Source organism: Convolutriloba macropyga, chromosome 12, assembly GCF_964194025.1.
Source record: "Convolutriloba macropyga chromosome 12, txConMacr16.3, whole genome shotgun sequence".
Classification (NCBI taxonomy): domain Eukaryota; kingdom Metazoa; phylum Xenacoelomorpha; order Acoela; family Convolutidae; genus Convolutriloba; species Convolutriloba macropyga.
In genome coordinates this window covers 27161649-27177539 of record NC_134479.1, presented here as the reverse complement: position 1 = coordinate 27177539, position 15891 = coordinate 27161649, and the positions used below count along the sequence as shown (strand labels likewise).

At 34.5% G+C, this 15891-nt stretch overlaps 1 protein-coding gene across 1 annotated transcript in view; it reads left to right on the top strand.

Annotated features, from left to right (window-relative positions):
- The window catches only part of LOC142350828 (uncharacterized), a 40766-nt gene that overhangs the window by 6129 nt on the left and 18746 nt on the right, over positions 1–15891 (top strand). The window contains exons 2-3 of the mRNA XM_075402788.1: positions 6049–6157; positions 15202–15259. Of these exons, the coding sequence (XP_075258903.1) occupies positions 6049–6157; positions 15202–15259 (167 nt within the window). The remainder of the gene's footprint in view (positions 1–6048; positions 6158–15201; positions 15260–15891) is intronic.

The window sequence follows — 15891 nt, the reverse complement described above, 5'->3', positions numbered from 1 at the left end:
TGACAAAATGAATAAGTCAGTTTTTTTTACAAGACATCCACCCTAAACATAGGACGGTTATGTCGCACGATTTTTGTTAATGAACTTTTATCTTGAATCACTCTCTTAAGTCTTACAAGATAACTGTTTTAATTTTTTTAGTTTCAAAATATGTACAAATGATTACGTGCTTTTTATGAAGTCACTTAGAAAATCTAACCATACTTGAGAACCGCGTAGCGTTTCAACATTTAAGCCTGAATTTTGAAATAACTTTCGAAGGGTCACGTATCCGTGCAGGAAACAAACACTTAATAGATGAAAAACACTCTATCGCAATCTTTACTATAATAATAATAATAATTTATTTCCGAACAAGTGTATAAAAATACAACACATTCGAGAGGTCACCAAAAAGGCCTGAGCCTGTCCATAGGATGGTGCATCTATAAAGCTTGCAGAATAAAGAAGTTACCTTACGCTACTGATCAATTTACCAGAACTGTCCCGTCAGCACTTCGTTTCCCTGTATGTAATTGTCTCTTAAGTTATGTAGGATATTAACTAGATCAGATTCGTTTACAACTAAAATTTCTCTTTCAATGTTTTTGTCTAGAGTAACTAAAAAATTAAACAATTTTCTTTTTCGGTACATAAGAGTTCTTTTTGTTGGCACGTCGTCAAACTCATGGTTTTTACGGTTTTTAGTCTTTTCTCATCAGACTGAATGTTGCGGACTTCTTCATTGCTGAAGATTTGTGATCCATAGCCACAGTCAGAACTTGGTCTTAAACTCTCACTCATCAATTTTAACAACTCGTACACATGCAATTCCATTGGTGTCAGTAATTTATATTTCTCTCTGACATCGCGGACGCTGTTGAATTTTTTCAGTCCGAATACTATCCTGATTATGTGATTTTGTGACCAGTTAAGTTTTTTAAGCTCCAATTTGCCTGCGCAACCATAAATTAGTACACCATACTGAAGAACTGGTTGGACATAGAATTTGTATAACTTAATCAAAGTATCCCTTCTGAAACTATTTTTGTATTGTTAGAAACAATAGATTGTTTTCTTAAGCTTGCTCCTGATTTCTCCTATGTGCGTTTTAAAGCTTAGTTTTTTATCAATGTGTACACCAAGGTCTTTTGTACTCTCTTTGTCATACAACGTTATTCCTTGTAATTGTAATCTTTTCACAGTCTCCCTTTTTGCAAAACAATTCATGTTACACTTTGAGAAAGTTACTGTCAACTTATTTCTGTCAAACCAATCGCACAACCTGCCAAGATCGTTTAGGAAGTCATCATTATTAAGTTTAGTAAAAGATTAAATAGTTGTTTCGTCCGCGAAAAGTATGATTTCGCTTGATTGGCAAACTCTCTCGATATCATTTATGTACAGCAGAAAAAAAATTGGTCCTAAGACGGACTCCTGTGAGACACCATATTTAACATCTAAGACGGCAGACTGCTTGTCGCCAATCTGGACAAATTGTTTACGATCAGATAGATACGATTTCAAGAGATGATAAACACAACCTCTCAATCCATACCTTTCGCATTTTAATAAAAGAAGATTGTGGTCAACAGTGTCAAAAGCTTTTGTCAAATCTAGGAAAACACTGCATGTTTCATCCAAAGAGTCAAGATATAACCTAATATTTTCAGTAAGTTTTGCAATGGCATCAACTGTACTTCTTTTATTTCTAAATCCAAACTGTATTTCGCTCAATATATTATCTTGAACCAGGAAACAATTTATTTGGGCATAGATTAATTTTTCAAATACTTTTCCTATTACTGGGAGTAGCGATATAGGTCGGTAGATCTGTGGACTACCTTTCTCTCCTGATTTGAAAATTGGTAATAATTTTGCCGTTTTTAAAATTTTGGGAAACTAGGTTTCTTCTACGCATTTGTTGAAAACTGACGCCAAAAGTTCACATGTTGCCTGATTAACGGCATTCAGCAGGCTACTACTTATGTGAAACATATCGCAGGAATTTTTATTTTTAACTGTCTGACTGTTTCAAAGACTTCATCCGCATTTGTTTCCTGAAAAACCATTGTCTGTTTTTGTATTGGAATATTTGTTAAATCAGCTGATTTGTTTTTTGTCAAAGCTAATTTTTCTCCAATTGTATTCAAAAAATAATTCGTGTCATGGCAGTCTACGGTACACTGTTGTTCAATATTTTTATCACCATTTAAATCTTTGACTATCTTGAATAAAGTCTGTGACCCATTTTTACTGCCAATCTGTTGTTCATAAATGTTTGTCTTTGGTAAATTGCAAGCTGCTTTTGTTTTACGACAGACAATTTTGTATTTGTTTTTTTTTTGGATTCGGTTGTATTATCTCTAAGATATTATCTTAAGTGTTTTTTTTGTTTGCGAGGTTACGAATTGTTGCTTAGTCGATTATGGCTTAGTTTGTTGAACGGTTGGTATAACTGACTCCTTGGAAGAAATAATTGTCTGTTGAAGCCACTCAATTGACTGATCAAAATCAAGAGAATCTATCATTAAAAGCTGTTCTTCAATTTCAAGGTGGACTAGATAATTTGTTTCTTTCTAAATATTCACCTCTTTGAGTTTCTTAAATTGTGAATTTATAAACTCCGAAGCCGCGGTCGTGTCTAGGTTTGCAAAGAAAGTTGCTGAGAAATAGACTGTATAATGATGAGAAAGAGCGGTTTTGTCCACATTGCACACACATTCAAAGTTAGAGAAGAGCAGATCAATGCATGTTTTGCTACATGTGGTTTCTCTGGTAGCTCTTCTGTTGTTTTTCAGCTGAAATCCAAAATTTGACAACATCTCTATCAGTTTGCTTAATTTTCGGTCCTCTAGGAAGACGTTTCTATTAAAGTCACCGCAAATTACATGTTTCGTAGCTTCTTTTGATATAAGGATTGTCATGTGATCGCCTAACACAGCTAGGAATTCGTCCATAGGGTAATTAGGAGACTTATAAACTCCTGTTACTATTAGCACTTCGGGACCACTCTGAAGAATGGTACTGAGAATTTGCACATTTTTAACACTGCTTCTTATAACGTTTAGTAGTTTAGTATGAGTGGAAAATAAAATCCCAATCCCCCAACCCACCTGTATTATTTCTGTTGCATGTTACCAAGGTAGACAGATTCGGGAGTCTATATCCCTCCAAATTGGTTTCATCCGAACATCTGGTTTCCGTAAAGACTAATGCTAGCGGTTGATCTGGTAATTGATTAAGGTATACTTCAAGTTGATCGTAATTTTGTCTCAGGGACCTAATATTCTGTAGGTATATTGAGCGTCATTTTCTATGCAATGACGTTCTAAATTGATTGTTTTTTAAACATTTTCTGCGTTTTTGTACGAGTAAAACCAGAAGGATAAATAAACCTTGAAAACGCTGTGATAAGAGCAAGGATTCATTATTTGTACGTAATTTTCCCAACAATTTTTACTATGGTTTTCGATGCTCAAACAACAATGTTACAGAATTTCCTCTCGCGGAAGTCGCAAGAGGAAAAAATAGATTCCCTAAACTGGCAGAAAGTGTCGCGGAAGTCGCAACATACTGCACAAAAAATCTACAAGACGAGACATGCATATGATCATATCCTTTCGCGGAAGTAGCAAAAGGTGATTAAAGAACATCACTAAAATTTATAGAAGATTGTCGCGGAAGTCGCATCAGTCTACGTTGGTTAAAAAAAATTTAAAAAAATTCTTTCATTTCGAGTACGAGTTATCCTATAATATCCGCCCCTTGGTAACTTCTTTATTCTTTAGCTCTATGTACAATATTGTTAAACTCAAGTGTTGTGTTTCATAGAGTAAAATAAACAAGACTTAGTTAATTGTCAGAGCCTTGGATAGTCAATAACAGAAAGTTTACATCTTCAAAACAAATTTGAGCTATTCAAAAACCATCAATGAGAGAACTGTGTTGTCTTTTTTCTTCAGGAGACATTGCCGCAAATTCCCTTTCCGGTGTATCAAGCTGTCTTTTTTGACCCACGACATGATTAGCTTTGAGTTTTACAGCGTTAGCACCAGAAAAGTTAGGAACATCAGGAATCACTGGTTTTTTATTAGATTATTAACATCTAGAGCGTTATTAAACCTCACAAAGACATTTTCACCCTTATTGTTCTTACACATCACTGAAACTTTACATTTGTTCGTAACTTCAATGAGTTTTTTTACTGCGAGCCAAATTCTCGACAAAGGCATCTAGTGGTGGCAAGGTCTAATTCATCCAAATTTTTCTATCGTTAATTGGATTAAACATGTGTTTAAGCATCCTTCTATTTTTGTACACCACGTCTTTGTCTCAAAAATAAGCAAACTTAACAATCACAGATGGAGTTATACCAGCAGGCTTTTTTTCAGGACCCGGTAATATGTGAAAAGCAGTTAGACGTCTTTCCGTTATAGTAACATCACAAAGTTTATTTAGTTTGTTTAAAAACTCTATCAACTTTGGTAACCATTCAGCGGTTGACTTGGCCGCATCAAAGGGAGCGTTTTATGTTATCACTGAGTTGTTGTGTGTATACCTTTCCTGATCCCTTAACCTGGAATCCAGTCTCGCGGTAAAATCGGCCAGGTCTGCAAACCTATCATCTGTTTGTCTTTCATGGTCCTCAAGGCGGTCCAGTACTGCCTGCACTGCCTCTTTTGTTGCCCCGTCTGGGATGCTCTGTATGAGTTGCCTTAGTTCAGGGGTATCTTTTTGGTTGGCCATTATAATTGAAGAAATCAATAAGATTCAAGAATGGGCTAAGTTAAAACGTTACAAAAAGCGCAATACAGTTTTGATTTAAGAACGCACAGGCAGAGAATTAAGTTCACTCAAAAGAGCAACTGCTTATCATGGCGTTGACTTAGCTCCGTTATATATCATAACGTTTTAATTTCATCAAGCAACGTTAAGGCATCTGTTCGTAGCATCATCAAGGCAAAAAGCATCGTGAACTTACAACGGCAAATATGGTTTGATTTTTTAGCAGGTCTTAGTCTGAGATCGGTCGCCAATTCAATTCGTTCAAAAAACCGAAAATTATTATGCTAAGCCGGTTTTGAGCCATTTTAGAAGTTATTCTTAGTGGGAAATCGGTTTTGGAATTTGTCAGAAACAATACGTATGTGGCATTTAGAACGGCAAAACTAAGCCAAAGGTTTGATATAATATCCGCACAAAAATTCTCTATCTAATGATAAAATTTATTCCTTTCAATTTACTCGGTAACACACTTTGCAAGTTTTAAATTAACGACAGTTTTAGAAAACCGCAATTGGTATTAGCAGTCTGGGATTCTGGAATCTGACACAAGAGATCTGACATTTAAAAACTTGCGTAGAACTTAGCTTCTGCTTTTGTATATATGGACTTCTGTCAAGTTGTTAAGTTGTCAGTGTTCTCCATTTGTTTGGCATGTTTCACTTTGAACAGAAAATGCCGGCATGTTCGGTGTGAAGCGCCTGAAAGCAGCAGTCTGTTACGTTTCGCAAGACTCAAAATGTTTTGCTTTTAAACGGAAAAATATTTATTTGGTTAGTTTTTTTGAAACAGTTGATTTTTTTTTTGTTTATAAAGTCATCAAGCGATATAATAGCGCTCTTTCTGCAGAATTTTCAAAATTACTTGGAGCAAATTTTTTAAGAAATTTTTTTGGAAATTATTCTTTAGCTCGTTGAGCATAGACTATATAATTGGCAAATATAAATTTCTTATTCGGTGTTCAAAAAATCTAAAATTCTTGATGACCATTGATGTTCACTCGCTTGATTGATTCCCATTCACTGATTTTAGATGTTTTCTCGTTATTGTTTTAAACCCCACATACCAGAAATTTCCGACAGTGAAAACGCTGAACAAAAGAGTTATTATTTACGTTTGAAACTGATTATAACGGCAACAAATAACTAGGGGTTTTCGTCGTTTTTGTCTAAAATCGAACACACTGAAGATTTTCTTACGTTTATACGTTTTAAAAAAGACAATTTTTGGAAGTAGGGCATTCTTGTTTTGACAAATAAAAACTAGGTAACCCTTCGGTTTTAGTGATACTTGAGACGTGTTGCACATTTGTGACCCCTTCTTACAAAGCATCATGGTTTTATCAGCTTGCAGGGAACAATGATTTGATGTCCCATGAATGTTTACAACACAGGTTTGAATTTATGCTTTTAAAAACTACCATGTAAACAATCAGCTCGCGATCTTAAATTTAATACATGTCAAGGAACTGGTGTCAAAACGTGTTAGAAAATGGATTTGAATCAGTCTTACGAATGCAAAATGTAAACCAGATAATTAATTAGTCCGCGTGATCTTATACCTTTCAAACTTCAAAAACATAGTCGAGCTAACATTAAAAGATAATGGAATTCGTTCCTAACATGGACCTCCCCCCCCCCCCCCCCCCAGCTTAGTGGGCATATCACTTTTAGATCCCCTGACCCTTGGATACCCCAAATTCAGTAAAGATTTCAAGCAAATTTTTGTAAAGTATCTTAAACAATAGTTCTAGCTCATACACCGACAAGCAAATCTTAAAAAAATTAGATTTCTCACAAGCTATTCATACTCAAAAGAAGTTCTATCTGGTTTTGGTTTTCGCGACTCGTAGTTTCGATAAATCGGTTTTAGCTCAGTTAATGACGCATTTAACATCTGAACAAAGTAATCTGAATGCCCGTTTTGTGAATGTTTACTGGTAGATCATTTCAGATCTTTCAAATTTTCCACATTAATTTATACATGAGCCCATAAAAATTTAACCTTTTTACCGCAGATTACCGTTTTAATCATTTTAACGGTTTTAGTCTCAGGATTTATCTAATTCATTTTCCAGGCTTTATAATTTGCAATTAACAAGTGTTCCCGTACAATTAGGGGCAAAATCTAAAAACCATTGAGTGTTCCCGTACTTAAAGGAAAAAATCTAAATTATCACGTGTCAGTTTAGATTTTTCCCTTTAAGTGCACGGAAGTCTTGATCAATGCACGATTCCAGAGAAATGCACGTCATGAATAGAAAAATCAGTACTGATCAAGTCTTTTTACAAGTCTTAAGACTTGGTGAAAACATCCCGTCTTGACGAATTTTGTTTTTCACTTGTAAGAAATCGTCGTTTTTTAATTGTTTTCATTAGACAAAAGCGATCAAAGCCCTTACGTTAGAATCGTCGTTTTGTTCGTTATTTCGTCTTTTTATTGCGTAAGAAATGATCGTTTTTTCAAAAAACGACAAAAAAAACGTGCTCCCCACTGGGTTTCGAATTATTGAATTCCAGGTTCACTACCTGATGCACTTGCCACTGCGCTTTCAGGGCTTAATACAGATATGCCAAAACGATCTAATAGAAAAAAACTTGTTCAAGAGCAATTAAACGACAAAAAAAACAATCGAAAAATGACTATTTCTTTTGAAAAAAAAACGACGTAAGAAACGATATAAAAAAACGAAAAACGATCAAAAAACGACGATTTCATTTGAAAAAAAAAACGACCTAAGAAATGACAAAAACGACAAAGAAATGATCATTTCTTACACTTAAAAGACTACTTAGAAGACGGAAACTAATGAAACAAAGAAAACGGCGACAAAACGACAAAAACAACAAAACTACGACCTCTTACAAAATACAGTTGTTTTTTCGTCGTTATCTTCAACACGGGATGGCAAGTTTTGCTCAAAAATCGTCAATTTAGTCAAGTGTTGGCTAAGACTCGAAAATTCTTGAGTTAAAGTGTTGGCCAATGATATATTTTTGCTCAGTTAATCAGCAAAGTAAAGTTGTGAAAAGCATTGTTTCTGATGTGTGCATCTCAAAATTACCTAAATCTGGTCAGAATTTTCAATAGCATTTGATATTCTGACAGAGATATCGCTGAAATGATCATCTGGCAGCCCTAGTTGAGAACAGATGGTTATCTTGTAGGAATCTGCCAGATAAGGGCAGATTCTGACAAGACGATGCATCTTCTGTCAGAGATTTCTGGCAGATTCCTACAAGATACCCATTTTTCTACCAGATTCCTAAAAGTTAACAATTTTTCTGCCAGATTCCTAAAAAATAACCATGTTTCTGCCAGGTTCCTACAAGATAAATTTTTTCTGCCAGATTCCTACAAGGATACCCATTTTTGCGCATGGGTCTTGCAAGATAACTATTTTCTGTCAGATAAACAAAAGATAACGATTTTTTTCTCGTAAAAAAACTGTAATATAAAAACCTTCAAATGTGGGAATCCTGTAATCTGGGAATACCTTAAACTCTGATTCTTCTCTGGGAATTCTTTTAAGTAAGTTAACTGTGCAACAATATAACGCTAATTGAGCTTGTAATGTATTCTCGCAATAAATAATCAAAATTTTTGAAAAACAGATTCAATAAGAAAATGCATTTGTTGAATTTATTTAGTATTTCATTGAAGCACAAAATATATGTCATGTACTCTACGAGAAAAACAAACAAATGAAAATTTTGGAAATTTAACTCAGTAAACTATCATATCTATTATTTTTTATCAATCTTTGTTAAAAACATTTTCAAAATTTTTTGTGTTTTTTTATAAGATCGACAAGACAGATTCTTTATTATTAACCAATTAAAATGCAGCTGAACCGGAATGAACTCTTACATGCTAAACAGAAGCCTGCAAGATAACGATAACCATATCTGTCGGATTCTTGCCAGATTCTGCCAGATTTTTAGGGCATACTCTTTCAGATAAACCGTTTTTCTGGAAGAGTCTTGTAAGATAATCATTATTCTGCCAGATTCTGGAAGATAACCATCTATCTATCAGAATCTCGCAGATTCTTGCAAGATAGCCATTTGGTCTCCACTAGGGAGAGCCCAAAATGTCCTATATTTTCACCATTGGCAAAATGAAGTTGCCGTGGCTGTTATACATAGACAATAGCAGAAAGTTTTACAATTTTTGCAAAGTGAAATTTGTAAAAATGTGCTCGCTCTTCTTGTGCTTCTATTTTCATTTTCTGAAAGCACGTCGTTTCACATGGCGGAATTATTCTTTTGTTACGAAGCGAAATAAAAATAACACTTAACTTTGTACCCATGAATCGGCTCAAGAAGTGTCAAGTCTTAATCCAGACTTGACACAAGACTTGTTAAGCCTTGGTCAACAGTTACTGAAGACGTGTTTAGTCTTTAGACATTCCCTGCGATGAGTTGTCAAGTGTTGACAGTTTTTTGCTCAAAACATAAGATTTGAATCAAGACGTGCAACATCTGATTAAGGGCAATATACAACACCCATACGGATGCATCATACCTCCGACACAGCACTGATCCAAGACATGCAATTGTTTTGAATCAGTACTGATTGATTCCCTCCGTTCAATTCGGTTGTTGTTTCGGAATTTATGAAAAATTGTGCTAGTTTAGTTTGGCAATATTAAAACTAATTCCGAAACAAATCATGAAAATTGCATCGACAATGAATCGGAAATATTCATTTTCCTTTCCTTCCCACTCGGCTCAGTTTGCATTAAAATTTAAAAATAAATCCCTCGAAACAATTCCCTTTAAAACTATGTATCTTTCTGATGGAAAGATAAGAGTGTTATTGAGTGCATCATTTCGCATGACAAAAAACATAACACGAAGACACGACATTTCTTACAAATCTATTACTATACGTGCAAAAATTTTAATGAGGAAAATTTTATTTGCATTTTATTTATTTTTCTCTTAAAGTTAAGGTTGGATTATATCCCGCAAATTTCACACGATGATAAAAAGTTTGACAATTGAGGTTTCTATTTCCAATTTCAACTCGATTTTAATGGGATTCACTTTTTTCAACCTTTCTAAGTTCAGTTTTAATTTTCTGAAGTAATCTAGAGTAATTTGAATTAAGCAAAACCCACTCTACTGTTCTTTGTTACGAAACGAAAGAAAAACAACACTTAGCTTTGTACCCATGAACCGGCTCAAGAAGTGTCAAGTCTTGATCGAGACTTGAGATAAGACTTGTTAATCCCTGCTCAAGAGTTACTGAAGACTTGTTTAGTCTTTAGCCAATCCCGGTGATGACCTGTCAAATGTAGGCCGTAATTTGGTCAAAACATAAGAATTGAATCAAGACGAGCAATATCTGATTAATGGCAAAAAAACAGCACCCATACGGATGCATGATACCTCTGACACAGCACTGATCCAAGACATGCAATTGTTTTGAATCAGTACTGATTGATTCCTTCCGTTCAATTCGGTTGTCGTTTCGGGATTTATGAAAAATTGTGCTAATTTAGTTTGGCGATATTACAACTATTTCCGAAACAAATCATGAAAAATGCATCGACTATGAATCGGAAATATTCTTTTCCCTTTACCTCCCACTCGCCTCAGTTTGCATTAAAAATTAAAAAAAAACAACCCTCGAAACAATTCCCTTTGAAACTATGTATAATTCTGATGGAAAGATAAGGGTGTTATTGAGTGCATCATTTCGCATGACAAAAAACATAATTTAGGAAACACGAAGACACGACATTTCTTACAGATCTACTATGATACGTGCAAAAAGTTTAATGAGGAGAATTTTATTTGCATTACATTTATTTTTCTCTTTAAGTTAAGTTTGGCTTATATCCCGCAAAATTCACAAGATGATAAAAAGTCTGACAATTGAGGTTTCTAATTCCAATTCCACCTCGATTTTACTTGGATTCACTTTTTTCAACCTTTCTAAGTTCAATTTTACTTTTCTGAAGTAGTCTAGAGTAATTTGAAATAAGCAAAACCCACTGTACGGTTCTTTGTTACGAAACAAAAGAAAAACGACACATAGCTTTGTACCCATGAATCGGCTTAAGTAGTGCCAAATCTTGATCGAGACTTGAGTCAAGACTTGTTAATCCTTGGTCAAGAGTTACTGAAGGCTTGTTTAGTATTTAGCCAATATTGGTGATGGCCTGTCAAAGGTTGGCCGTAATTTGGTCAAAACATAAGAATTGAATCATGACGTGCAACATCTGATTAATGGCAAAATAGAGCACCCAAACGGATGCATGATACCTCTGACACAGCATTGAGCCCAGACATGCAATCTCACTGAATCAGTACTGATTCAGTCCTTCCGTTCAATTCGGTTGCTGTTTCGGTATTTGTGAAAGATTGTGCTAATTTAGTTTGGCGATATTAAAACTAATTCCGAAACAAATCATGAAAAATGCATCGACTCCGAATCGGAAATGTTCGTTTCCCTTTCCTTCCCACTTGCCTCAGTTTGCATTGAAAACTAAAAAAACAACCCTCGAAACAATTCCCTTTAAAACTATGTATCTTTCTGATGGAAAGATAAGGTTGTTAATGGTTGCAGCTTTTCGCATGACAAAAAAACATAATTTAGGAAACAAGAAGACCCGACGTTTCTAACAAAGCTACTATGATACGTGCAAAAAGTTTGTTGAAGAGAATTTTATTTGCATTACATTTATTTTTCTCTTTAAGTAAAGGTTGGCTTATATCCCGCAAAATTCACAAGATGATAAAAAGTTTGAAAATTGAGGTTTCTAGTTCCAATTCCACCTCGATTTTAATTGGATTCACTTTTTTCAACCTTTCTTAGTTCAGTTTAACTTTTCTGAAGTAGTCTAGAGTAATTTAAATTAAGCAAAACCCACTGTACTGTTCTTTGTTAGGAAACGAAAGAAAAACAACACTTAGCTTTCTACCCATGAATCGGCTCAAGAAGTGTCAAGTCTTGATCGAGACTTGAGTCAAAACTTGTTAATCCTTGGTCAAGAGTTACTGAAGACTTGTTTAGTTTTTGGCCAATCCCGGTGATGACCTGTCAAATGTTGGCCGTAATTTGGTCAAAACATAAGAATTGAATCAAGACGTGCAAGATCTGATTAATGGCAATATACAGCACCCATACGGATGCATGATAACTCTGACACAGCACTGATCCAAGACATGCAATTGTTTTGAATCAGTACTGATTGATTCCTTCCGTTCAATTCGGTTGTCGTTTCGGTATTTATGAAAAATTGTGCTAAATTAGTTTGGCGATATTACAACTATTTCCGAAACAAATCATGAAAAACGCATCGGCTATGAATCGGAAATATTCTTTTCCCTTTACTTCCCACTCGCCTTAGTTTGCATTAAAAATTAAAAAACAACCCTCGAAACAATTCCCCCTTAAAACTATGTATCTTTCTGATGGAAACATAAGGGTGTTATTGAGTGCATCATTTCGCATGACAAAAAACATAATTTAGGAACCACGAAGACACAAAATTTCCTCCAAATCTACTACGATACGTGAAAAAATTCAATGAGGAGAATTTTATTTGAATTACATTTATTTTTATCTTTAAGTTAAGGCTGTCTTAAATCCCGCAAAACTCAAAAGATGATAAAAAGTTTGACAATTGAAGTTTCTAGTTCAAATTCCACCTCGTTTTTTCTTGAATTCAATTTTTTCAACCTTTCTAAGATCAATTTTACTTTTCTGAAGTAGTCTAGAGTAGTTTGAATTAAGCAAAACCCACTGTACTCTTCTTTGTTACGAAACGAAAGAAAAACAAAACTTAGCTTTGTACCAATGAATCGGCTCAAGAAGTGTCAAGTCTTGATCGAGACTTGAGATAAGACTTGTTAATCCTTGCTCAAAAGTTACTGAAGACTTGTTTAGTCTTTAGCCAATCCCGGTGATGACCTGTCAAATGTAGGCCGTAATTTGGTCAAAACATAAGAATTGAATCAAGACGTGCAAGATCTGATTAATGGCAATATACAGCACCCATACGGATGCATGATACCTCTGACACCGCACTGATCCAAGACATGCAATTTTTTTGAATCAGTACTGATTGATTCCTTCCGTTCAATTCGGTTGTCTTTTCGGTATTTATGAAAAAATGTGCTAATTTAATTTGGCGATATTACAACTATTTCCGAAAAAAATCATGAAAAATGCATCGACTATGAATCGGAAATATTCTTTTCCCTTTACCTCCCACTCGCCTCAGTTTGCATTAAAAATAAAAAAAAACAACCCACGAAACAATTCGCTTTAAAACTATGTATCATTCTGATTGAAAGATAAGGGTGTTATTGAGTGCATCATTTCGCATGACAAAAAACATAATTTAGGAAACACGAAGACACGACATTTCTTACAAATCTACTATGATACGTGCAAAAAGTTTAATGAGGAGAATTTGATTTGCTTTACATTTATTTTTCTCTTTAAGTTAAGTTTGGCTTATATCCCGCAAAATTCACAAGATGATAAAAAATTTGACAATGGAGGTTTCTAGTTCCAATTCCACCTTGATATTACTTGGATTCACTTTCTTCAACCTTTCTAAGTTCAATTTTATTTTTCTGAAGTAGTCTAGAGTAATTCGAATTAAGCAAAACCTACTGTACTGTTCTTTGTTACGAAACAAAAGAAAAACAACACTTAGCTTTGTACCCATGAATCGGCTTAAGTAGTGTCAAGTCTTGATCGAGACTTGAGCCAAGACTTGTTAATCCTTGGTCAAGAGTTACTGAAGACTTGTTTAGTTTTTGGCCAATCCCGGTGATGACCTGTCAAATGTTGGCCGTAATTTGGTCAAAACATAAGAATTGAATCAAGACGTGCAACATCTGATTAATGGCAATATAGAGCACCCATACGGATGCATGATACCTCTGACACAGCACTGATCCAAGACATGCAATCTCACTGAATCAGTACTGATTCAGTCCTTCCGTTCAATTCGGTTGCTGTTTCGGTATTTGTGAAAGATTGTGCTAGTTTAGTTTGGCGATATTAAAACTAATTCCGAAACAAATCATGAAAAATGCATCGACTCTGAATCGGAAATATTCTTTTCCCTTTCCTTCCCACTTGCCTCAGTTTGCATTGAAAACTAAAAAAACAACCCTCGAAACAATTCCCTTTAAAACTATGTATCTTTCTGATGGAAAGATAAGTTTGTTAATGGTTGCAGCTTTTCGCATGACAAAAAAACATAATTTAGGAAACAAGAAGACCCGACGTTTCTTACAAAGCTACTATGATACGTGCAAAAAAGTTTGTTGAAGAGAATTTTATTTGCTTTACATTTATTTTTCTCTTTAAGTTAAGATTGGCTTATATCCCGCAAAATTCACAAGATGGTATACATTTTGACAATTGAGGTTTCTAGTTCCAATTCCATGTAGATCTTACTTGAATTCACATCGTTCAACATTTTTAAGTTCAATTTTACATTTCTGATGTATTCTATAGTAAATCGAAGTAAGCAAATATCAGTACATGTTTCACGATCTAAAATGGACTAAGTCTGACAAGTTGATCAAAATTGAATTAATTAGGGCTGGCCATTTTAAACGGTCCTTTTTCGCTAGTTATGTCCGCGTTACAATTGCGTCTATTTTAGGAGAAAATTTCAAAAAAGTTTGAGTTTGAAAAACCACTTACTTACGGTTAAATAAGTAAATTTTTTCACTGTTCCATTGAATATTCCTAACACAAATTACGATCATACTTATTTACTTTCAGTGGAATTAGAAATTAAATCCAAGTCAAAAACAAGTTAAAAACTTAATTTTGCTCAATTTTGACAGATTCTTGAAAAAGTCTCGCAAGCCCAATTTCCATCTTCTAGATTTTCACCAGGTCTAACAACAATTGTTTTTTTAAAACCTGGCTCAATCAAGTGATATTTTTTAGAATAAGTTAATTTGTTGGAAAAAACCGAGAGAAGCACTAGAAGTACAAAAAACATTCAAAAAGAGCACAAACGTGCCCAAAAGACTATCTCATCTAATTCCTGTCAAATCTGATTTTCTCATTCAATTTGTTAATGTATTGCAACTTTGTTAAATACAATCAAAAGATTTTTGACACGAGACAATTATTCTACCAACACGAGCCGAGAGCTTTATTCTACCACTAAAACCTCTAAAAAAGGACAAACTTTTTTCACAAGCCCACGCTTTTGTTATCAGAAGTTGAAACAAAGACAGTTCATGGTTGAAGAGACTTGTGGGTAAAGTAACAGAAAAACGTGAGAAAAATTTGTCGTGCGTTTAGAAAGCGTATTTTCAACTAGACAATTTTACAAAAAATTATTTTATGCCGGACATGAGAAAGGAGAGCTAAATCAGACATAATTACAAATCCAATCAATTTATTGGTTCAATAGGGTCATTCGTAGTATGTGCGTTTTAGCAACTACTACTGTCTTTCTTATTGGAGTGGAGAGCGCCAGAAGAACAGAACATCCCGGGTCATTCTGAGAAGAAGCCTTTTAATAAATTTTGCAGCAAATGTTAAAAAATATTGAAATTGGCACAATATGATGGTTAAAATATGACTGTTAATTTTTCATTTCGAGAAAGACTTATTGAAACTCCTCTGTGCACATCATGATCTTAAATTCAATTGTATGCAGAAATGGTTGGAGTTCTAGTAATTACTTTTCGCTTTTTAAGCATCTAGCGGGTGATTTGTATTGTTTTCATTCGAATTTTCGAGAACTTCTGCGTCAAAATTCCGATACCTTTCATTCAAATCATTCGCAATGGATTGTCCGTTTTCGTATTTCTTTCCTCAAATTATCTGTAAACGACCAATTGATCTCAGATCTGACTAATTCGTGATTCCAGTACTTGCATCTCCTATTCAATGAGGAAATTACTGAAACTTATAAATTTGATCTTTTTCTACATTGATTCACCTTGGCAGTATGATTGTCATCAGATCTACTCATGAAAGCAACAGAGAAGCAAACCCGATTCCTCGTAACATTTTCGTTCATAGAAAGAGGTCAATGTTTTGTTTCTTCTCCAAGTAAGGAGAATGTTGTTGCAAATCTCTAACAATTTATGCGCACTTATGTTTCTTAGTAGAAGAGCAAAC